At 39.1% G+C, this 23,663-nt stretch overlaps 1 protein-coding gene across 3 annotated transcripts in view; it reads right to left on the bottom strand.

Annotated features, from left to right (window-relative positions):
- The window catches only part of rorc (RAR-related orphan receptor C), a 37,205-nt gene extending 14,329 nt beyond the window's left edge, over positions 1 to 22,876 (bottom strand). Inside the window, exons 1-3 of one of the 3 annotated variants that reach the window (XM_021318149.2) lie at positions 22,762 to 22,876; positions 22,549 to 22,650; positions 8,167 to 8,196 (exon numbers count right to left, since the gene is read on the bottom strand). In XM_021318149.2, coding sequence (XP_021173824.2) covers positions 8,167 to 8,196; positions 22,549 to 22,650; positions 22,762 to 22,798 — 169 coding nt within the window. In that variant the 5' untranslated portion in view covers positions 22,799 to 22,876. Of the gene's footprint in view, positions 1 to 4,988; positions 5,259 to 5,396; positions 5,535 to 8,166; positions 8,197 to 22,548; positions 22,651 to 22,761 lie in introns of those variants that run through there. The other 2 variants (XM_021318152.2, XM_021318150.2) reach the window with 2 other exon arrangements.
- Between the last annotated feature and the right edge of the window lie 787 nt (positions 22,877 to 23,663).

The following is a 23,663-nucleotide window of genomic DNA, read 5'->3' as shown; positions in this document are numbered from 1 at the left end:
CACAGAGCAGCTGTATTTATACTGAGATTAACTCCAGCACAGATGGACTCTTTTTAGCATTACATTAGTGGACTTCTGAAAGCAATTGACCGTGTTGGATTTTACTATGTACTCTTTTTTTCTTCCCACGTCTAAACTAGCCACTTTTTCTGGTGCTCTATTACATAAAATCCTAATAAAATGCATTGCAGTTTGGCACTTTAAATGCAACAATATGTGAAAAAGTCTAGAGGGTATCAATACCTTTGCAAGGCACCGTGGAAAAAGCTAAAAAAGAAAAAGGATGCCTTCTGACAAGTAAAAGGCAAGCATAAATTAATCAAATGGTAAAATGAAGCAAATATGGTCTGAAAAATTCAAAATTTAAAAATATTTATCTGGACTAAATAAAGGCAAGAAGAGGGTGACCTGAAACAACCCTAAAAACTATATCCATGGTGATCCAGTGTTTGTAAAATAGACTCTTTAGCTCAAATGTTTCACATTATTTAACTTTTATTTATTAGTTTCCTAAAAGCTCTTTCAGTTCTGAGCCTGTGTGGAAGCCCCTTCAGCACGGGATTTTAAATTTGGATTTGAATAGACAATCATTTTCCTGTCATTTAATCTCATTTTGAATTAAGTTTTATTAAAGTTGTTAAACGGTTTGCTTTATCTCACAAGAAATGGGAACCTCTAAGATTAGTAGTTGAAAGAAATATAATTTTAATAACTACGCAACATTTGCTTCTCTTTTATGTTATCATTAATTCATAGTTATTTAAATATTTACCTTGATCGCTCTTGGTTTGAACATTTAACAAATAAAATGACGCATCAATCAATGTATTTGACAGAAACCCATTGGTTCTGACCCAGGATTGGCAGGTCCAAGAAAGATAAAAATTGTATTTTTTTCCTGCTCCTTTAGTGGATTAAAACTGAAGCGTCTTGATTTTATTTCAAGGTTTAAATGCATAAATAATCCGCATGTTCCCTGATACTCTGTTTTGAAATGTGTAAAAATGTGATGAAAAATTGGAGGTTTATGGACGTGTGTTTTGATGAATAAATGAAGATAATCCCAGAAATCATTTAATTTAATTTCTTTTTTCTGCTTTTATGGTCAGTGTTTGTTACATTTAGGTTTAAAAAGGTTTTTACAAATAAGGTAGCCTGTGTTATAGTTCTTAGAAAGAAAGTCTGAATCGGCCAGACTTGAGGGGAAAAAATTAGTTCGGGCCACTAAAATCCTGACTTGTGCATCTCTGGGTATATTGATTTTTTATAAAATCTTTAAATAAATGTGATCCATTACAATTTTTTTTTATTGAGAAAGCTTCATATCTCGGTTGAATAGCCAGCTCTGTGTCTACAAGCTCAGTCAACAGATCAGTTTTGCTTTCCAGCATTTCCGCTTTGTTTCGCTGACGCCGATGCGGCCCTGCGGGCAGAAAGCCGCTGTGACGACATCAGTTAGCATTAGCAAAACACCCACTTAAATCCTTTAAGAGTTCGTTTAAACGTGCACGTGTGAGGTGGTACATTTAAGGGGCGAACAGGCTTGAGTTGAGTGGATCTTCAGAGATGGAAAAATTCTGATTTGTCAGTGAAAACAGAAGAGTGCTGCCACCCACACTTCCGCGTAGTACACCAAGATGCAGCCGAGATACCCTGACTGTCTCTCAATTACTGTTAAGCAATATCAATACTGTACCCGCTTCAACTTGTGAAAGCAAACCTGCTGAAGAAGATCATAGAAAGTTATATAAAAAAAAATTAAATGCTTAATTATAACAGCTGATGCAAATTTTACTATTTCTGGGGAGATCTGGAATTCCTTTTTTGCAGTTATTATTTCTTGATAACTTGTTTTCATTCCAATACTTTTGTTAGTCTAGTGAGGTCACAGCGCATTGTGCAAAACTTATAAGGTTGTCATTTAAACATTTAAACCTATTTTTTAAACATGTTGCAACCATGCAAACTAAAGTAGTGAAATTCAGGCTGTAAAAATCTACAAAAGCAACAAACAGCAGAGAAACGGACGGAGGAAATTCTGATAAAAAAAAGAAGCTAAGAACGCTTTTTTAATATAATTTCTCATTTCCGCCTTGTATTCAAACTCCTATTGGCTACATGTTTATTTGACCGAGATGCAGCCTATGCAGTTAAATGTGTGTCAGGCTGCACCTAGCAATATCCTCTTATGTGATAGAAAATGGGCCAAAGATGTGGAGTCTCGAGTCTAAAAAAGCAACAAATCACAACCACTAAATCATGAATGGGTATAAGTTGATTCAGGCTGATTTAGAGAGCTATATCGCATCAATCAGGTCGGAAATGTGAGAAAAAAGTTCACATATACTTTAAACTAAAAGAATTTACTGGGGCAACAGAATAAAAAAAAGTCAAGCAGGATTTTATTACACGCTTCGCACCACTGTCACGCAAAATTACCATAACGGGAGTTAATTTGTGTTTTAGCGGACAGACAACAGATAAATAGGCTTTACTGATTCTGCACACCCCGCCTGAAATCACCTTGTCAGCAGTCTGCCGTAGTCACTGTAAACGGACGGAGAAACCTCAGCTTTCTTCTTACGGAAGCTTACTTTAGGTACACACGCAAGCAAGACAGCAAACAAAGTTTGTATACACACAAAACAGCCACGCAAATGCTAACTCATTTGCAAACATCGCTGGTCGGAAGGGAAAAAAACAAATATGATATTAATTCAGTCATTTTACATTTCACCCAAGGAGAGATAATGCAATCCGGAATCACTTTATTTCTTTATTTGAAATCCAAACTAAACACTTCTAAGATTTCTTCCCTATATTTAAGCTGTGGAAAAAAAAACTAAAACCAGTGCGGATAAAATGTAATGGCTTGGATTAAAAAGCAATAAGATTTAACTGTATGAACGATATCGTGGGAGAAAAATAGGAGGGTATATCAATTTTCCAACAACAAAATAACACAAGTAAGGCTGCATTTATATAATTAATCATTTTCTGAATATGCATTTGGAAAATATATAAAGTCCCAGGGTTATATGTTATGTGAAATATTTTACCAAATGAGTTTGCTTTACACTGCAAAAGAGAATAACTATTTCCCAAAAAATAAAGAAACAATCATTTGTTCATTAGCGTTGTGTCTATTTAAAAGGTAGGGCAGGCAAAGAAATATATTTTGTGTTTAGTTAAAAAAAAGGCCAACAATATTGAATATAAAACAACACATATCAGAGGTGGGTAATTTAACAGCACTCTACATTACGTTTTGAGGCGACTATTTTATTGCAAATTGCATCCCGTCAAATGTATTTCCACATACCGGTGGTTAGATGCATATGTTTCAACAAGTGAGGTCGTACAAAAGCAAAAACTCAATCATCTGTGAGCTGCTTAAACCCAATTAGCAATAATCCTATCTGAGGAGAAGGTGAATTATCATAGCCGATCTGAATGCCGGTTAGCATCAGGTAGGACTTTGAAGTGCTTTCCGAATTCAGGGGTGTTAGAAAAAAGTTGGGTTTTGACGGTAGCAGCGGGTATGAATCAGCTCAACTGCTGAATTTCATTTACCATATTTAGGGGCGAATGTGTCACCTGCGATTTTGAAGTCGGCTTTGATCTGGAGAAAACCAAAAAAAAAAACCAAAAAAAAAAAAAAACTGCCTCTGCTGCTTTTGGAAGCGCTGTGTGTAGGTTTTCTGCATCGGGAGGAACAAGGAAATCCTTTTTCTGATAAAGAAACTGCACCAAGATCTGCACAGGGATCCCCCAGAAAACACACACCAGTATGTGTGTGTGTGTAAATTCGTGGAGCAAACAGGTTTTCCTGCTATGGCTGGGATGCAGAAATATTTAGCAATATCTTCATCAGTTGTTGTGCAGCATCCACAGTGCAGCTGCAGGAGAAACATGGGCTGCATCTAGCCGCCATCTAAAATGCAGCTGTGAAGGTGTGTGTGTGTTTGGAAATGTGTGTGTATGTTTTGCAGGTTGCAACAGCAAAACCATGTAAGCAGCTCTGCACAGGAAAACCTATTATTCCTCCTCCGTTTGTCACCTTTGTCAAATTGCATTTTTCTCGTTCGATCGTCCCTTTGGCTGTGCCGACATGTCCTCTGTGTCTGCACGGAGTCAGTCCATCTAAACTGATGCTCTGCAGCGGGGCCGCATCCTGGTTTTCCTTTGGTTTTGTAACGGAAAACCAGGAAGCGAATGCAAAACAGGCTTACAACGTCACGCTCCGGCCTGCTCCACACTGAACGAATACCTGGCCCAGTCAGCGCACTACTACAACTTAATGCACGGGCGACGCTGAACAGTGCGTGGTGGTACAGTTCCTCGCTGCGCCCTTCAACCATCGCTCTCTGTATTGTGCGAAATGCCATATGTGAGCTGTACAGTGCATGTGGGAAGAAATAACCGTGGCAATGATTCAAATCTTAAAGCCATCAAAGGGAGCTAAGACTGAATCATGTTACCAACGCATAAAAGTGAAACACATCAATCGGCGTGAACGTCGCCAACAGTCAACCAATGCAGAACTCTGAAGGGAACGACTAGGTTTCAAAACACCAGGCTTCATAGAGAGCAGTTAATCAATAGTCATTTTCAAAAAGCAATTTCTGCAGGATCCAAAGCAAGCTGACCAAAACAATTCTTGAGTAAAGCTTAAAGGTATACCAGGGCTAGTTGTCAAAAATTACAATATTAGAACAAAAGAGTGAGAACCTGAACAAAACGTTTAATCGGGTTGCACGGCGGAGCCGTTTGTTGCGACAGGTGTCTGCATGAAAGGAAACTTATTTCGAGAATTTCGTGAAAGTTCAAAAGAACAAAAAAAAATCCCCCCCGCTGCTGCCGCTTGAAACCAAAACACACGAAACGATAAGAAGATTGGGCTTTAATCGATTTAGTTGATTAAATATCTTTGATTGCGCTGCCCACACACTCACACACAGATACGGACCGGAGAAGTTCATCCCTACCTCGCATCATCCTCACTCCTCCACTCGTCTCAGATGTTTGTCCCACTTTCACAAGATCTACTTTCCTCTCACTTTGTCTGATTCGCGTCTATCACCTATTGCTTTTTTTTTTTTTTTTGGTAAACTATATATTCGAATCTGTCTTCTTTCTTTTTTTCTGTTCTGTTCGTCCTTCAGAGAGCTGGGTCAGGTACTCACTGCAGCTTCAGCACACATATTCAGACTTTTGAGTGACAGTCGCCGCCTCACCTTCCTTCTCTTCATGTGTGTCTGTGTGTGTGTGTGTGTGTGTGAGAGAGAGAGAGAGAAAGAGAGAGAGAGGGAGAGAGAGAGAGAGACATAAGACAAAGAACAGGGGGGGACTGTCCCCTGCCCTGACTTTTTCTCAAGGTACTTTTTTCCTCATACCTTTGTTGTTATCCTGCACCCCCTCACGCTATAACACACATGAAAAGAAGAAATGCCTCATAATGTCTGCCGCCTTTCAGACGCTCCATGGGAAAAATAACTTAATCAGCAGGAGTCACTGGAAGATGTAGCCAAAACCTGCAAGTTGCAGAAACAGCATTTTTTTAAAATTATTGTTGTTATAATTGCTATCATGCAAATTATGTTTAAAGTTCTTACTTTGCTATTACGTTATGACTTTTGGAGTTGTGTATATCCTAATGCAGCATGTTTGCTCCTTTTGACTCCAGAGATTTCAACTTAGTTTGCCGATCTGAAGGTAAGTTTATGCATCAATTTTCAATTGTGTGTATATATATATATATATATATATATATATATATATATATATATATATATATATATATATATATATATATATATACATATATGTTTTTGGTCAGCTTTTTGACTGAAAATTGACTCAAAAACAAACAAATCTGTTTAATAAAAGGTGTTCAATAACTTTGTTGCATAAGTGCGTACATCCTTAGACACAAAGTTTGTTTGGTGCAACCTTTAATCCACCTTAACTTGTATTGCACGGCCCCATTTGTTTTGACTAACGAGGGATAAACTTTAGTTGCCCTAGCAGGAATATCCTCACATATGGTTCTTTGCTCTCATTAGCTGAAACCATAGTTTGCAGACAGGTTACAAATGTGATCGTGCAAAGGAATCAATAAGGTATAAATAACATTATCTATAAAGTCAAAACAGTGAACAGAAATTAGAGAAAGCATTAAAGAAGCTGCAGGTATTCATGACAAGTACTGGTTGTATTAGGAGACTTGCTTTGCAAGTTTGGACTTATTGTTGAAGCTGAGTTTGGTTTACTTTAAGACAAAACATCCTGGTTTGGTTACCATCACACAAAACCTTGTGGAGAAAAGTTTTATCGTCGGAAACCAAGCGTAATTTTTTGGGGCCACAATTTTAAACGGGATGTTTGGCACAAAACACAAGGCTTCGTTTCATCAAAACAACGTCATAAGTGAGTTTGGTGGTGGCTGTGTCATGCTCTGGTTTTCCGTTTCTTGAGATGGAGCCTGGTTTGTATCAAGGTAAATAGATTTATAAACAGTTACAAATACCAGACAGTTTTAAACCGAGACCTTTAGGTGTCTGCTATAAAAGCTCGAGATGAAGCTGGATATTATTGTTCGGCATTACTGGAAGATAAAAAAATAAAATAACAGAATGGATTCACAGAAAGAAAATGAAAGTTCTGAAACCAGAGTTTATAACTAAATAAAAAAAACTGTGGTATTTCCTGAAGAGGGCTATGGACGACAGATATCCTCCCAATCTGAGGCATTCTGGGAACATTTGTAGGTGTAGAGCAGGCAAACAGAGACAAGCCGAGATGTGTTACACTGTTAAGACGGCAACACAAGAAGACATAATGCCGTTTTTGAATCAAAAGGTGCTTGTGTAAGGGTATGCACACTCAATTGTTTTTGTAGCTTATCTTCCCTCTCGTTATTTTCTTCACAAAAAACAGACACATTAACACGGGTGTGTAAAACTTAGGAAAGGCAAGAGAGCCCTGCAGAAATTAGCGAGGAAAGCTGAAAACAAAGCAGTATGTCTTATACTACCAATCTTTTAAATGTGTTTGTAACATATATAAATATATATGTTACAAACACACAAGGGAGACGTGTTTTCTGTCTGTTTTGCTGTATGCAATTTGCCACAAGATGATTAGTAAAACAGAAAATACATCCGTTCTAGTTTGTCTGCAGCACATATGCGATAAATCATTAAAACGACGGGTAATATCACAAATAAAGCAATGTTTTAATTCAAAGCTTTGGTACTAATCCTTTATGTTACAGACAGTGATGCAAAACATGTAGCAAATCAATACTTGAAGCCGTTTACAAAAGTATCCCATTTTGTAACAAAATAATTCATAAGCTTTTTAAATTTGAATATCTATATGTACAGTATCTTTGACGTGCATCATGGGTAAGTTCTAATGCTTAAAGCTAAAAAATAAAGTCTGAAGAATCACAAAATATTTAAATTCTAAAACCACATTAGTATTATTTATGTAAATATTCCACCCCTGCTTTCTCTGTGCATTTCTTTGTTATTTCTCCAACAGAAGCTGCTGAAAGATCAATAAATGGGACACCAACGCTTTAAACCAAAAAAAAGAAACGAAAATAAAAACTCCCCCCAGTCTGAGTTCAGTTTTTATTAACCTCCCCAAAGCAATGATAGGTGAATTCATCGCCGTTCAGCCTCACCATGTTTATCAGCACACCGATTAATACCAAAGCTGTGTTACGCAGAGCATCCCACACTTGATAACATGGCCAGGTGTGCTAAAGTTGTGGCAGAAAGTGTTAAACCAAAAGAGTTAAAAAAAGACGAGATGTTATCGCTGTCGCCTGTGTTCGGATACCGGAGTAGTTGGTGTGTGCGTGTAGGTATGCGTGTTTGTACATGAGGGAGCGAGGGGGGCAACACAGGTGCAACACACACACATGCAACCCTCAACGTGTTTGCTAATAGCCCAACCCCAGCGACACCAATATGTGTGTGAGTGTGTTTTTTTTGTGTTTTCTGTACAGGTGCAAAGTTGCATGTTCACAAACTATGGAGTTAACCGCAGTGCATGCACAAATATCTAGCACAAACATGAGCAATGTCATTACCATACGCAGGCACACACACACACATCATGTGATCAAAGACAGTTTGAGCGCCGACGACTTACTCAAATGAGTCTTCTTGGACACGACGCCTCCTGAGGAAGAACGAAAACGTTATTTAGCTCAATACACAGTAATTAAAAAAAAAAAAATCCAACATGTGTTGCAGATAGTCTCAATGGACATTAAAGCTACTGATCAAACGTAAAAAATAAGTAAGAACCTACGCAAACACCACTAACCTGCTGACGCAGCAGTAAGACAAAGTTAGTTACAAAAAATATAAAGTTGTAAGTAACCATCAAACCCAGATCATGCATTTGCCAACACTAACATCAAAACGCTAATAAATATTTTACTTAACAGGTTTTGGACACAAAACCCCAATAACAGCAGTATTTGCTATCTTTTTGTTTTTCTGTGACTCTCTCAAATGCAGTAGTTGACTGTTCTGTTATCTCAACAAAACCAAAAAGAGGTTTGCTTATCTTTCTATCTTGAGAAAAGGAGCATTGTTTGCTAAAGATCACGAGATAATCATGGCATGCCAAGAATGGGCAGTTCTTATGGTAATAGCGCACCGCCTACAGTTGCAAAGTGTGCAAATAATTTATGGTCTTCGATTGAAACTTAATTGCCACGTTTTTTAACTCTATCTGCAACAAAAAAACAACTTTGCCATTGCAAGACAAGTAAACTGTTATTGTAAGCCGATTTATGCCAAGCTACTAATGAAATAATGTATCCGGGTATAATGAAATAATTAAGCAGTTGTCACAAAATTAGTTACCGGCTTAAATAGTAACGACTAAAAGATATAGCTCAAGGTGACGACACAATTAAAGGGCAATCAGAAAATAGGTTGTTTATACCAAAATGTGTTTTCTCGAAGCAATGACAAAATTGAACAAATGTCACTTCTTGAGTCATCTTGAGTCAATGGCATAATAAATATCTATTATAGAATTATCTATGTTAAGATAATGACAACTACATGACTGTACCAAATTAAATATCTTAAGTTAAATTAGGCTGTTTTCAGACAAAAGGATGTGATAGATTTAAAATGTTGACACAAAGCTTTTATTTCAAGATAATGAGATTATTCACTTATTATGTCAAGATAATGTGATGAACTTCTTGTCAAAGCACCTCATCTTCTTAGTTTTTTACTTATTAAATTGTAGTAAGCTGAGTCTGTAATGGTTTTGAAATGAGATAACGACATTAACCTTTGTCATAAAATAACAAATATTCCTAAAATAATTGTATCATTGAATGGTTGTTACAAGATGAGGTATCTTGGAAAATGAGCTATCTCATTTATAACAAATTACATAATGACATTATCAAACTCCTTTCACAAAAAAGACTAATCTCGACGTAATGACTAAATTAAATGGTCATCACAGATTGACTTTATTCAGAATGAATAAACTGAATAAACATCACAAAAATGAGGTACTATGAGACACAGACATAGTAGAACGACTGCCTCAGAAATAATCATCTTGAAATTAATGTTGTTAACATTATACATCACAAGATAACTACAAACTATTATCAAAAAAGAAGTTAAGTCAGCATTACGGCACGATTAAACCGTCGTCACAAAATTAGTTACCTAGAGATAAAGACAAAATTAAAGTTATCGAGACAAAATGAGCCGTCAGCTGGAGATGATGATATAAATGACTCACTATCTCATCATTTGAAGGTGAAAATGTACTTCTAATGTCTCAGCTTCTGTACTTAGAGCACCTGGGGGCTGGTTTGCACTGTGTGAGCAATCGAAATGCATCTGCCACTGAAACCTGCACAGCAGCAAGACTAACTGTGATGAGGGTTAGGACAGCTTACTGCCAACTGCTGAGATGTCTAAATACAGAACGCCAACATCCTCTTCCATGATCGAATAAATAATGCCAGCCCTTGAATTGAACACATGTAACATCCCGAGAATGAAATAACACAGACGTATGACGGGTAAAGCAACTCTGCTTTACCCGAGGCATATCAAGGCGAAATAAAGTCCACACCCCTAAATGACAGTTTGGACGAAAGATTTGCAGAACACAGTAGGTGTTAAAAAATTTTCCCCTTCCAGTGCACAACCTGGACAGATAAGAAGCCTTGGTAAAAGTGGTTAAATTAGCAGATTCCTATTTACGTTGGTGTCTCTGTGTGACACTTCAGTGCATTTACACGGCAGAGCGATAAAGGCAGAGGAAGGTGGGTGTCTGTGAAGCAACTGGTCCTCCTTTTTCGTCTGCCTGTTTGACCGCAGTTGTGAGAGTCTGTGTTGCAGTAGGTGTGAGAGAGGGTCGGTTCTGAACCAAAGAGTTTATTTCTGGAGTCGTACACATCAGTGTGTGTGTGTGTGTGTGCGTGTGTGTGTGTGTGTGTGTGTCAGTGAGAAGGAGAGAGAAAGAGAGATGTTTAAAGGCAAAGCAGATAAGTATCAATGGAAGGCGCAGAGTTTGCCGGCCTTTGTCTGGCGCCACTTCAGGTCCTCTGTGGTTTCCTCTGTTTTTTTGTTTTGTTATGTTTTTTTTTTTTTGCCCTCATCAAATCAGTTTTGCTTCATAAGCAGAAAGTATGGAATGAAAGCAGAGCAGTGCACGCACGCACGGAAAATTTGAACAACACGACAAGACGAACTAAGCAGGGGCTTTAAAGGGATAGTTTAGTGCAAGGTAAACAACCGTAAGAAATAGGGTTAAAAAAAACGTTTCATACCCTCATGGAAATAATGCCTGTTTATACCTTTTAGTGACGCATGTTTCTTAAGATTGGGTCAGTTTTTAATTCATCATTCAACAATATAATGAACCTTTTATTAATCAATTAATTAACTAAATAAATAATCAATGGAGTCACACTGACCACTCAAAGCACTTTAAAGTCAAGCCACATTCACCCAATGGCACTTGCACTCATATACTGATACACACATGAGTAGGCAATTTGAGGGTTAAGTGCCTTGCCATGGCGCACATCAACATGAGACAACAAGAAGCTGGAACCAAACCCACAACCTTACAATTGCAAGGCAACTACTTTACCCACTGGGCTTTAATTGCCCAAACGAATAAAACAGGGAAAAAAAATTAGATTACCACTTTTGTTTTTGTGCATTCAAGATGAACGTTTCTTTAAAAAAGAACAGCAAATGTATCTGTATAAACTACATGTGACAAAACATGGAAGCATTAAGCCACACCCAGCTCTCAGGGTGGCCATTAAGCCGCTCGTTAGTACAGGACAGCGAACAACTGCGAAACTCATCAGTCAAATTTTCAGCGTCTTGTCTGCGCTCTGAGATCGAGGCTCGCTGCCGAAGTGACAGTTGCTGCATTACATAACAGCACTGGAGAGACCACCGAGCCCGGAGAGGAGCCTGACCACATTGCCTGAATAAAAACACATCTTTGAATATTAGAAACATGTTAGGAAAGCCGATAAACTCGTCACCCCAAAAAGTGCCGGCTCAGCAGTATGAAACTGATTGTTTTTATTTTAGATTACATGAAAAAGATAGATTAAATTACAGACAGTCAAATTAAATTGCAACATAAAGAAATTGGCAATGATTGCAAATATATAGGGGCTGGATGAGGATAACTTAGTTGTGGACGAGGATTTAAGTGGATTGTTGACCAACAAGCGGCATTAACTCTATGTCCTTGGAGCTAATCGGGCTTTTTAAGTTCAGCCGTGCAGCTCAGAAGTGATGAACTCAGGGATATGCTGTTGAAAAAATGCTATATGTTTTAGGCTGGCAGCCGAATTAAGCTGAATTCTAAGTAAAATCTTATTTACTTCATTTAAAAAGTAAGATTCTAATATAATATCAGTAATACAGTTGCCTCTTTAATGAAATATAGACCATGCTCATGCAAACACGATGGTTTAATTTCAAGAAAAGCTCAGAAGTGTATTACATCTCGAATAAAGTCTCTTTAAAGCTGCAACATTTAAGCAGAGCAGCAACCGGATGCTTCGGCGTCTTACCGCTGCAACAACAGAAACCAATCCTAGATTTACAAACGGCCGATGGACCAATGAGGAGGATCAGATCCACGGCGGACAGGCAGTGCCGGCACCACAAATTAATTTCTGAACAGAGTGACGACAATGACATACGTGCTTAAGAAATAGGAGAAGACACCCACAACGGCCACAAAGCCCAATCAACTCATCACCCCAAGAAGAGCCAGCTCAGCAGTGTGAAACTGAACACGAGCAGCACGAACACAGCGACTCCTCGCTTCAGCCTGAATAAACCAGTTCCTGGACCTGATAAGTAAGCTGATGCTGTTTTACTCCAAATCCTTAAGCCCATTAGCATCCAGTTTTAACATTTCGTTTCCTGCTAAGTAGCTCTGCTCTTGTTAAAACTGTCTTTTTCCACTTTTACTTAACAGCGTGTGCGTTGCATAACGGCATTTCAGCTTCAGCTCTGCCTCCAGCTGCTCGAAAACGTGATCACATTTGGTCTTTTGTCGGCTACAAACAAGCCCTAAACTGAACCATTCGGGCTGAGGAGACGTTTGGTTGCACAGCAAAACTGATGCAAATCAAGAGTCTACCTACAGAGCAGAAAACATGCTTCTGTTTTTTTTTTTTTTTCCTCCAGCATGAAAGGCCATACAGAGCGCCATCAGAAAGTATGCACACCCCTTGACTTTTAAACACATGTTGTGACATTTGAAACTGATTTGAGTAGTTCTTAAAACATCTACACAGCAAAAACAGAACTAAACGTAAGTAAAATGTTCTTGAAATGAGTACATATGTCCTTGATTTGAGCAGGTAAATAAGATTAAATCCAATGGAATAAGTATCTTGACCCCTAAAATATGATTCCATTGGCAGATCATTTAAACTTGCCTGTTCAAATCAAGGACAAATACACTAATCTCAAGACAATTTGACATATGTTTGGTTACCTTTTTGCCTAAACAAGTCCGTAACAGACATTTTGTTTGTAAATGTTTAAGCAAACTTTCATTTAGACATAGGTTAAAAACAAGTATTCAGATGTATTAAGGTTTTTTGAAGCCCTTTTTGCTGAAATTACAGCCTAATATGTATTTCTTTAGTATCTCTCTTCAAGCTCTCTCTGGGGGGTGTTCTGCCTTGCTTCTCTGCAGATCTCAAGCTCAGTCAGGTTGGATGGGTATTATCAGTAGAGAGCCATTTTTAGGTTTTTGAAGAAATGCTCAATTAGATTTAAATCCATGCTGTGGCTCCTTTTGTTGTTCTGATTGTGGGTTTCGTGTCATCATCAAGTTAGAAGATGAATTGTTGCTTAGTATGAGCTCCAGAGCGCTCTGAAGGAGGTGTTCTTAAAGGGGACATATCACTCAAATCCATTTTTTTTAGCTCTTAAATACATTTTGTTGAGTACTTGGACTCTCTGTAAGAGCAGAAAATTTGAATTTAGTCTCTCCAAGTGATCCATAGACATAATTATGGGTCATATTTTTCAAGCCGTTCAATTTTCTCTGTTCTATATTACATTTTTTTTAACAATTATGTCACAGTATTTGCAGCAGAGCTGCCGAACAAGGTCATGGACCTCAAGCTAACCAATTTCATGAACTCTCCATTTTTATTTTTCCCACTGCAATTATGTAGTCCAAGATGAAGGGTGCCGGAGCTACAAGTGGATAGGTGAAAATGTTTGGTTGTTAATTATACCGACACCCAGCATACTACGAAAATGGCCGAACGGGGCAGATGGGAATATTGTGCCACCTGGAGGAGGTGGGGTGTGAAGTGCCTTCCTATAGATTTAAAGAGACACCAAAACGAGTTTCTGTCAGACACACCTCAGAAGACGGGTAAAAAATGGTAAATTTACGAGGAGTTCAGACCAAAGCCTTGCAGTTCCACTTTATGTAGACCACAGCTGAATGATTTAAATGTGAAAAGGAAGACATAGAAACTATGATATGTCCCCTTTAAATAATCTACCTATATTTACTACTGATGCCTACTGTCATCAGTCCACTATGCCAAGCGGTCACCCTGTTTCTGACCCACATAAACATCTCCACAGCATGGTGGGATTTCCTTCGTCTTTTCATGAGGAGTAGCTTGGAGGTGTGTGTTAGCAATGGTTGTTTAGCCTGGCTGGTTCTTTCTCCATATGGGAACACAGGAGCCCCGGGGACCATTGTTCTCAGTCACCTCTCTGACCAAGGCCCTTCTTCCCTGATTGCTCAGCCTAATCAATAAGCCACATTTATCTTTTATTTATTAATTTTTTTTATTAGTTAGTTTTGAAAATGGTTGGAAAATAATAGAGTAAAAACTGTAAAAGAAACAGAGAAATATAGTAATGACATCTATAATAAATTTCACACTAATCACAGCATAACAGCTTGAGGTTCAGCATCGCGTTTAACTTGTTAACTATTAACTATAATTAAATAGGCTCATTATTAAGTTACAAGTGGCATTATATTATTTTTCACATATACATACATACACACGCTGGTATACAGCAAACCGTACAACAGATACAGACACATGGGCCCTCCTTCAATAAATACCATTTTAATGAAACATCTTTAAATCTTTTTTAGACTAGACGATCTTGGGAGGGGCCTGGTGTTTCAAACACAAACTGTTTTTCTAACATTTGACGCAGGTACAGTTTTTCTTTGTACACTGCCTTATATTCTGACCCAATCTCGTCTTGGAGGTCTAAAGGCAATTAATTTGCCTTCATTGCTTATTTTCTGCTCTTCTATGCATTCGTTTATGAAATCTTTTATACGGGAGCGTGTTGCATTACAATTCGTATCAAGTCCACTGAATTTACAGCATGTGGGCTCCCATACAAGCTGCAGTTAGAATAGGGTAGCACAGTGGGGAAGTTGTTGGCATTGAGCAAAAAGTTTTCTGGCATCAAATCCTGACCAGGGCCTTCCTGCATGGAGTTTGCATTGTTTTGCCGTGCATGCATACTATCGTCCACAGTCCAAAAATATGCATGAAAGGTAAACTAGGCCATCCAAACTTTCATCAGGTTTTAGTGTGTGTGTTTTGTTGTTTTCTGTCCTTTGTCTCTGTGTTTCTCTGTATTGGACAGGTGACCTGTCCAGTGTGTACCTCAGCTCTTGTCTGATGATGACCACAACAATCAATAAATATGTAGTGTGAAAAAACAAAAAACATGGAGAAAGTGAAGCAATGGATGTAAACACCTTCTGGTGAGACTATAAAAATACAAATAATTCAGCACAACATTAAAGGAAAGTCAGCTTTCAAAAGCTTAGCCTTTTGTTTAGATATTTTTACAATTGCTCCTCCTGATTAGCAGCCAGATTATTTCAACAGGATTTTATATAATGTTACTTCAGATGACCTGCACACTGGCACAGTTGGTAGCACTGTTGCTTTGCAGCAAGAAAGTCCTGGGTCCTGACCTGGACTTTCCTCATGGAATTTGCATAATTCTCCCGCTGCATGCGTGGGTTCTCTCCAAGTACTCTGGATTCCTCCTACAGTTCAAAAACATGTTAGGTTAACTGGTCTTTCTAAATAGCCCTTACGTGTGAGAGAGTGTGTAGCCATGATTGCTTGTCCTGTGTGTCCATGTGATGGACTGGCGACCTGTCCAGGATAAACCACACCTCTCGCCCAATGACTGCTGGACATAGGCACCAGCCCCCGGTAGCCTCGCACGGATAAGCGGATGGAGGTAATGGATGGATGATACTCTCGATCACACACAGCGAACATGAAATCATTTTTGTATGCATATACAAAAACATACTTATAAATAGAGCAGATCTTTCTATATAGATCTTTCTAAAATCACGTGTATAACATTAATAACAGTAACAATATTGATAATAATAATAATAAATTATAATAATTAGTGGTGTCCCGATACTGGTATTGGTATTGATTCTGATACCTAACATATATTCTGATAGTTAAGGGCACCCGATACTCAATTACTGATACTGATACCAATTTTCCTCACTGCAACTGAAAAGCTAGACACCACCCTATACCAGGCAGTGGTGCTATACACAAAGAGGTTGTGTACTGACCCTCCAAAAGAAAAAGGAGAGAAGATACTTGACGCTCAAACCAAATTCATTACCCTTGATGGTCAGTTGTTTTCAGTGATCAATTATATTAAGTTATCTGTGATTTATAAGAACCAATTTATTAAGTACTCAGCGTCGGTTCTTGGAATTGGCAAGTACCTAAACCGAAATACTCGTACTTGTACTGGGTCTGGAAAAAAATGGTACCGGGATAAATAATAATAATAATAATAATAATAATAAAAAACTTTCCAACATATGGCTGTCGGTAGCCTGCTGTTGCTGCTGCAACTTCCATTGCATCCACCTGCCTATTTATTTTGCTATTTATTGTCAGTTTTCTTATTGCTATTTACCATCCCATACTTTTATTCACACGTTTGATCCTACATATCCTCTTTAGATAAAAACAAAAAAATGGTATTGTATAAATTATGGTGAAAAAAAAACTTTCGCTAATCCTTAAAGGAGCATTTAATTTTTTTTTACTATAATTAAGTTAAATTCAAATGTATAAATCTTACTGGAGCTCTATTAAACCGTCATCATTCTGCACTTGGTGAAATAAATCAGATGCTCCTTAATGCTGCTTTCCAAAGAAATAAGTGTCTTGCTCTGCATTGTGCACTTTGCATTGATGAAAGATTATCCTTATGGACGTTGAGGAACTGTCACCTTGCCTCGAGAGTTTAGCAAAAGATTTGCAGTGGTTTTCTGTAGCAGAAGGGCAAGCTGTCTTATCTCCCATGGTAGCCAATAGTTTGATTATAGCAGGAGGGTGCTTAGAATAGAAAGGCATCGGCCACAAGAAGAAGCAAAAATAAGGGTTAATCCCAGTGGATTACTTCGTCTTAGTGCCATTCTTACCCACTCAGAGCATCTTACTGCTTCCCAATGAATGGGATGAGGAGGGTTAACGGGGTAAAGACTGATGACAGAGAGGAGTGACAGAAAGGTGAGATAAAGAGTGTGTTGGAGCGGGCACGCAGCGTGGCATGCTGGGAAATACTAGCATGGGTCTATGAGAGAAAGCCAGCCACTTATAGTTCAATTACATTTATTTTTCCTGCTGTGAAATTAAAGGTAGTTTAGTAACGTGCTGGACCAAACCAGCCCAATGTTGTGTGAGGCCTGGAGTACAATTAGATTTATGTTCCCAAATCCATTTAGAAGACATTGCACGTATTTTAGAGCCAGAAACCCTAAAATTCTTTTTATTTTGTTCTAGATCACCCCTTCCCTTGTTTTCTAAAGAATACAAGTAATTTTAATGCACCTTTTTGAAAAAGAGCCTTTTGAGTCAAACCCAGACAGGGAGACATTATTGTTTATTCATGATGAAATAATTTCCGTCATAGTAATCACAGAACAGATCATTTTCATGACAAAACGTGTTAAATGGGAAAAGGTTAAATGGATACGAGTCCAGCCACTGGCACTTTTGCTTCAAAGACAAAACATGCAGGAAACATGGATGAGCTCAGTAAAAAGTCAACACATGTAGGGAGGGCAGATTTTTAATTTTCCAATCAAAAACTGCCTCTCTCTGCTGGAAACACTGTTTGCCGCAGGTTCAAAATGTCTGCAGAACACCTTGAATCAAGCACCTCTCTCTCCAAATGATCCTGCATGTTTAGCCAAAACAATTAGCTTCATATGAGACAGGTTCTTTTAAAGCCAAACATGTGTTAAAAGTAACTGCAGACCAACTTGCAGAATTTGTGTTTGACAAAGGGAGTTGAGAATAATATTGTTACTACTTTTCTGCAGCACAGTTAAAGTAGCAGAGAAAAGTGAGACTTGCACAACCACTGCTACTCTGTTGGACATCAGGGTAACAATGCTGGTCAGAACTGGAGCAGAAATTATATGGACTACATTTCTTTTGACTTCCTCCTCCTCACTGGATACATCACTATTTAAATGTGCATTTTATGAACTTAAAGTTGAACCAGACTTTGCAATCTCTATTTTTGTGTTAGGTGGCTAATTTGTCATGCTTCTGTACCTTTAGGCTGTGTTCTCAACTACCTCTCGGTAATGGAAATTAATCTATTGTAAACTACAAGCTTGATTACAATTTGAAAAACGCTTGATCATTTTTCCATCTTGCAGAATTTGCCTAACAGTTAACTAGTGAGCCTTAAATTAATTATGCTGGTCAGGTTACATTGTTTATTAAATAAGCAGGAGTTGGGATAAATGTCTCATTTTAAACATTCATATTCTTTCAATATTTGGTGTCCATATAGATTTCCTCTGTTGTTTATCTGTAATAAATATAACAGTTCTGCTGAGAATAATAACAGAAAAAAATATGTTTCATGGTTAAATTAAAATAGCAACTATTAATGTTTATTTTATTGGCTAATAGGTTTTCACCTCTGCACTTTTGAAAAACATACGATGAAAATTAGAAAGTAAAACCACAAACAACACTGCAGCATATACTGCTCAGGGCACACCAGCTTTGATACTTTCTAACTCTCAGTTAATTATCTAACCATAAAGACAACTAGGGAAAACACTATTACTCGTTGATCTGTGCGAAAACAGGTACAGTGGACAGAAAAGGTTTCCCCCCTTAGACACAAGCAGCAGAAATTGTTAAATCAGCTCAAAAATATGAATCTGTCATATATGGAGGTTTTCATCAATACTAGGGGATCTCAATTATTTGGAAAATCATTGAAGTCAGTATGTTCATTACACAGAATGAAATATTTTAGAACAAATATTTCTGTTAATTTGGATGGTTATGGATTAGAACAAAGGAAATTAAAAGCTTGTGTCACACCTGCAAAAAGATATTTTGCAGGTTGCAGGTTTTGGAACTTTAATTTTTTTAATCTTTTGGCTCTAGAGGCCTTTATTTGTAGTTGCCAGACAGGAAATGGGGTGAAGAGAGAAGGGGATTGACAGGCGGGAAAGGTTTTCAGGTCATCACTCAAACCCCTGACGATTTAGTTGAGACAGAGGCCTCTGTACACGGTTCGCGCATGAGTGTCGCAACAATTCTGTGTGAAGGGGTTGTGTCCCCTCCACTTTTGAAAGCTACATTTACCAAAATATGACGGCCCTTGCGCTGTTTCTTTTGCTTCCTGACAGAATCCGTTCCACTTGACTGATAGGATAACGCCACTCCGTGTTTTCCTGGTTACCAACAACATCTCACGCTGCTTTCTCCAAGCATAAATAAACTGAGTGGCAGCTGAAAACTGGGCATGGGTCAGTCCCACGGATATAACTTGCTTTTGCTTTTACATGGCCTTAAATGAGCCCAAGGTCATGTTAAATGACTGCTCAACTAAATAAAGAAACAGATCTACTTAACTTTGCTTTACTAGTATAGATGACATATGTGCAACCTCTAATCCCTCAGACACAATTTACATCAAAAGATTCCCAACAAAGAAACAAAAAGTAAGTAAAAATTTCCCAACAGGACAGTTTCTCCCCCCAATGTTTGTGCAGTAAGCTGTAGGGTTGTCACCTGTCCCGTAAAATATGGAATGGTCCTTTACTTGGTTAATTGAAATTTCGATTACAAATGCAATTTGTAGTTGACAAATAAAGATTGATTGATTGATTGATTGATTGATTGATTGATTGATTGATTGATTGATTGATTGATAATGTTGTATCCTTTTATTGAGATGTGATTTCTTCCATATATTGATGTCAGATAAACATGTTTGTCACGCATATATCAACATAAAGTCTAATATGACCAAAATTAATAGAATAAAGCCGTATAAAGACCTTAATAATCAAGCTCCATCATATATCAGAGCTCTGATTACCCCGTATGTTCCTAACAGAGCACTTCGCTCTCAGACTGCAGGTCTGCTGGTGGTTCCTAGAGTCTCTAAAAGTAGAATGGGAGGCAGATCCTTTAGCTATCAGGCTCCTCTCCTGTGGAACCAACTCCCAGTTTTGGTCCGCGAGGCAGACACCCTGTCTACTTTTAAGACTAGGCTTAAAACTTTCCTTTTTGACAAAGCTTGACATGTTACCCTGAGCTACCTCTATAGTTATGTTGCTATAGGCTTAGCCTACTGGAGGACATCAGCGTCTATTTTTCTCATTGCTGAGTTCTCCTACTGTTCTCCAATTTACATTGTTTGTTGATATTTCAGCTTTTAACTTTTTGTTCTTTGTCTTTTCTCTCTTCATAGTAGGTACACCTGGCCTGGCGTTCTGTTAACTGTGACATCATCAGGAGGGAGGGGGGTGGACAGATCATCCACTATTACCATATAACATAGAAAGTACACCCTGGATCAATGTGTGCTTCTGTGCTTTTTGTTTCTCTGCTCTGTCTTCTTTAACCCCCAGTCAGTCGAAGCAGATGACCGTTCATGCTGAGCCTGGTTCTGCTGGAGGTTTTCCTCCCTGTTAAAGGGGAGTTTTCCTCTCCACTGTCGATTCATGCATGCTCAGTATGAGGGATTGCTGCAAAGCCATGTACAATGCAGACGACTGTCCCCTGTGGCTCTACGCTCTTTCAGGAGTGAATGCTGCTTGTCAAGACTTGATGCAATCTGCTGGGTTTCCTTAGATAGGAAACATTTTGACCAATCTGTCTGATTTGATTGAATTTGACTTTGTAAAGTGCCTTGAGATGACATGTATTGTGAATTAACGCTATATAAATACAATTGAATTGAATTGTGGCGGGATTTAAGCAGGACCACCTCACCTGCGCTGCTTTCAGTTGTCTAGAGATGAACACTACACACCTGTCTGTCTCGCGCTCCAAAGCGAAAATCGTTGCAGAAATACAGACGTCAGTGGGAAGAGGTAAATCCCTGACTGAAGAGCATCAGTGGGGACACATTAAATACTTTAGCAGTCTATGAGATCATTGGGTTCAACTCAGACGCTCTGTGGGGTTACAACAGTTGTAAAGCAGTCACCTGGGACTTAGATATGGAGGCATTTCTGGATTTTGTTTCCTTATTTATTCAACTGATTATAGTTTGAATGGTGTTTGTAGTGGTTTATGAGCATTTAGCCAGGAATCAGCCATTTCTGTGGATACATCTGTGTTTTACTATGGGGACTCAGATTATTTTCTAAAATAAAACGCTCTTAGACTTAGACTTGGTTGGTCGGAGCTGTACCCAGCCGCTGCCTCTACTATCTGCAGTTAAAAAGAAAACCTTGACAGACCAGTAAAGTTATTGTGAGCCCCGCGGGATGAAAAAGAAAAGCCGCATGTGGCTGGTAAACCACACTTTAGCCACCCCGCCCTCACACACAACGCTCAAACTCAAATGAATACAACACTACTGGGGTCACCTCACGCCATGCCCAGGCTTGGGCTGTGGGTGGGTGCCGCATAGCTAGAAAACAAAATAAGCACCTTGATAAAACTTCTCTGCAGAGAGAAGCATAAAGTGCTCAAAAATGGATTTAAACTTGATAAAACCCAGTGGACCAACACCAGTAGATAACTTGGCTCCATAAATTAGATTCTGAACCTTAAGCAACTTAGGTGTGCTGCCTCTCTTCTCTACCTCTAGACTTAGAAAACTTGATTTGTGAATAAAATGGAACATTTAATTTCTGCTGAAATGACTGTAGGCTCAGAGAGCAACAGTCCAGTGCTTTTTCTTCTTGGACCACGTATGACATTTCTGGTGTTTTTGTCTGGTTCTAGTGTAGCGTAACACAAGAAACATGACAGTTATAGTCCATATCCTGGCTGCATCGCTGTCCACACCTTCTGAATCTCCCACAAATTCTTAAGCAGGCTTTGCTTCACAATCATCTGTTACTGATGCGTCTTTAACTTCCTCACTTCTTCCTTCCACTCAGCTTTCCATTAGCGTGCTTCTATTTACTCTGTGCACGTCCAAATCCTTTATCAGTGCCCTTTTTTGTGGCTTACCCTGGTAGACGAGGTCAGTGTCTGACCAGTTAACCAGTCTGGTCACTAGTGATGATTGTGTGTGTGTAGGCCCTGATATGGCAATAATACAAGATTTCTGCTTTCAAATACTTTTTCAACTAGTCAACTGCATTTTCCTGAGAAAGTACCGTAATTATTTTTTTTTATTTCCGTAAGGTGTGAGCCACAATCATTAAAATGAACAGATATAAACTCTTCAAATGTCACTCAGCGTAATGAATCTGTAAAAGCATACATTTTGGTACTCGACTTGATTTACTGTAATGAACTACTGTTGCGATTATATCATTTATTGAGATGCATCGGTGTGTGTGTTGGTGCAGCAGCAGCAGTCAGTATGTCATCTGAGAAAAAACGCCTTTTCTTTTTCTTGGGGCCAGCAGGGGGCACTAAGCAGCCCGAAACTTTGCTTGTGCCTCGGGCCGGCCCTGGTGCTGGATTCAATTCCGTCTTACCTCTTTTCCTGGGGGTGTCTGCAGGTAGAAAGTCTGGCTCCTCATATTCCATAATGCTCCTGTCGCGGCGCTGGATGGGCCTACACACTCTTGCTCTCACCTCTCACCCACACAGCCACAAGCAAACAACAGAAGTGAGCCAAAGAGAGCCCGTCCCGAACTCCACTTTCCCTCTATTTGAGCTGTAAAGTAAGGTGACAGACGCCATGCTACCTGTTGGCCGCTCTAGCGCCCGGGCCGGCGCAGGCATTTAAAAACGTGCACTGCCATCTCTCCTCTCTCTCTCTCTCTCTGGCCTCACAGGTCCCAAAACACAACCATAATTCTCCTTGAGTCTCCTTTTTGGTCTCTAGCCGTGCAACTCCTCCTCCTGCTATGTGCGGCTGTTGTGAAATAATTGCTCTCACCCCCGTGGCAGCAGCAGCAGCAGCAGCGGCGGCAGCAGGAGCGCAGAGTGCAGCTGGACCAGGCCGGGCCGTGGCTTCACAAGCCCCGCTGCACTCACCCCCCCCCCCCCCTCCTGCGCGCCCTGGCCGTCCCAGGCCGGCCTGGAGAGAGTTATGTCACCGGCTGTTACGTAACGCCAGCAGATCAGGTTTGCTTTGAAGTGCCCGGCTGAGAAATATAATCCCATGTTGCAGCCACAAAGTCCAATTGACAAAATAAAAACCTGGAGACACGGCACTCCAACAAGAGGCCTGCTCCCTTAAAGTTGTATGCAGAGATGGAAACGTATGCTTCGTAAAAATGCATAGCTGTTTTTTTTTTTTTTTGTTCTTTTTGTTTGTTTTTGCAGGAATCAGGTGTGGTGAACCTGAGGTGGGCCTTTGCAGGGATTCACTTTATCGTCGGTATCTAATCCCTGCTTTTTACAACGGACCAGAAAGACACAAAGAAAACGATGAATAATCAATATGTGTTCTCGGTTTACATGATCGGATGTTTCTGTGAGACGCGGTGCTTACGCAGGGTCCAGACTAATGCTGAGAGCGGCTCCAGCTTGAGCTGGATCTGAATGTCTGAAAATGTTGACTGTTGCGTTATTGTAACTTTTACTTTAGGTTGCAAAACCTCCTCCTGTACACTGGGGAGATAGGCTGTCCAGAATGAATGCT

The sequence above is a fragment of the Fundulus heteroclitus genome, chromosome 3 (genome assembly GCF_011125445.2).
Source record: "Fundulus heteroclitus isolate FHET01 chromosome 3, MU-UCD_Fhet_4.1, whole genome shotgun sequence".
Taxonomy (NCBI): domain Eukaryota; kingdom Metazoa; phylum Chordata; class Actinopteri; order Cyprinodontiformes; family Fundulidae; genus Fundulus; species Fundulus heteroclitus.
The sequence above is the reverse complement of the archived record's forward strand: the minus strand, read 5'-3'. Positions and strand labels throughout refer to the sequence as shown.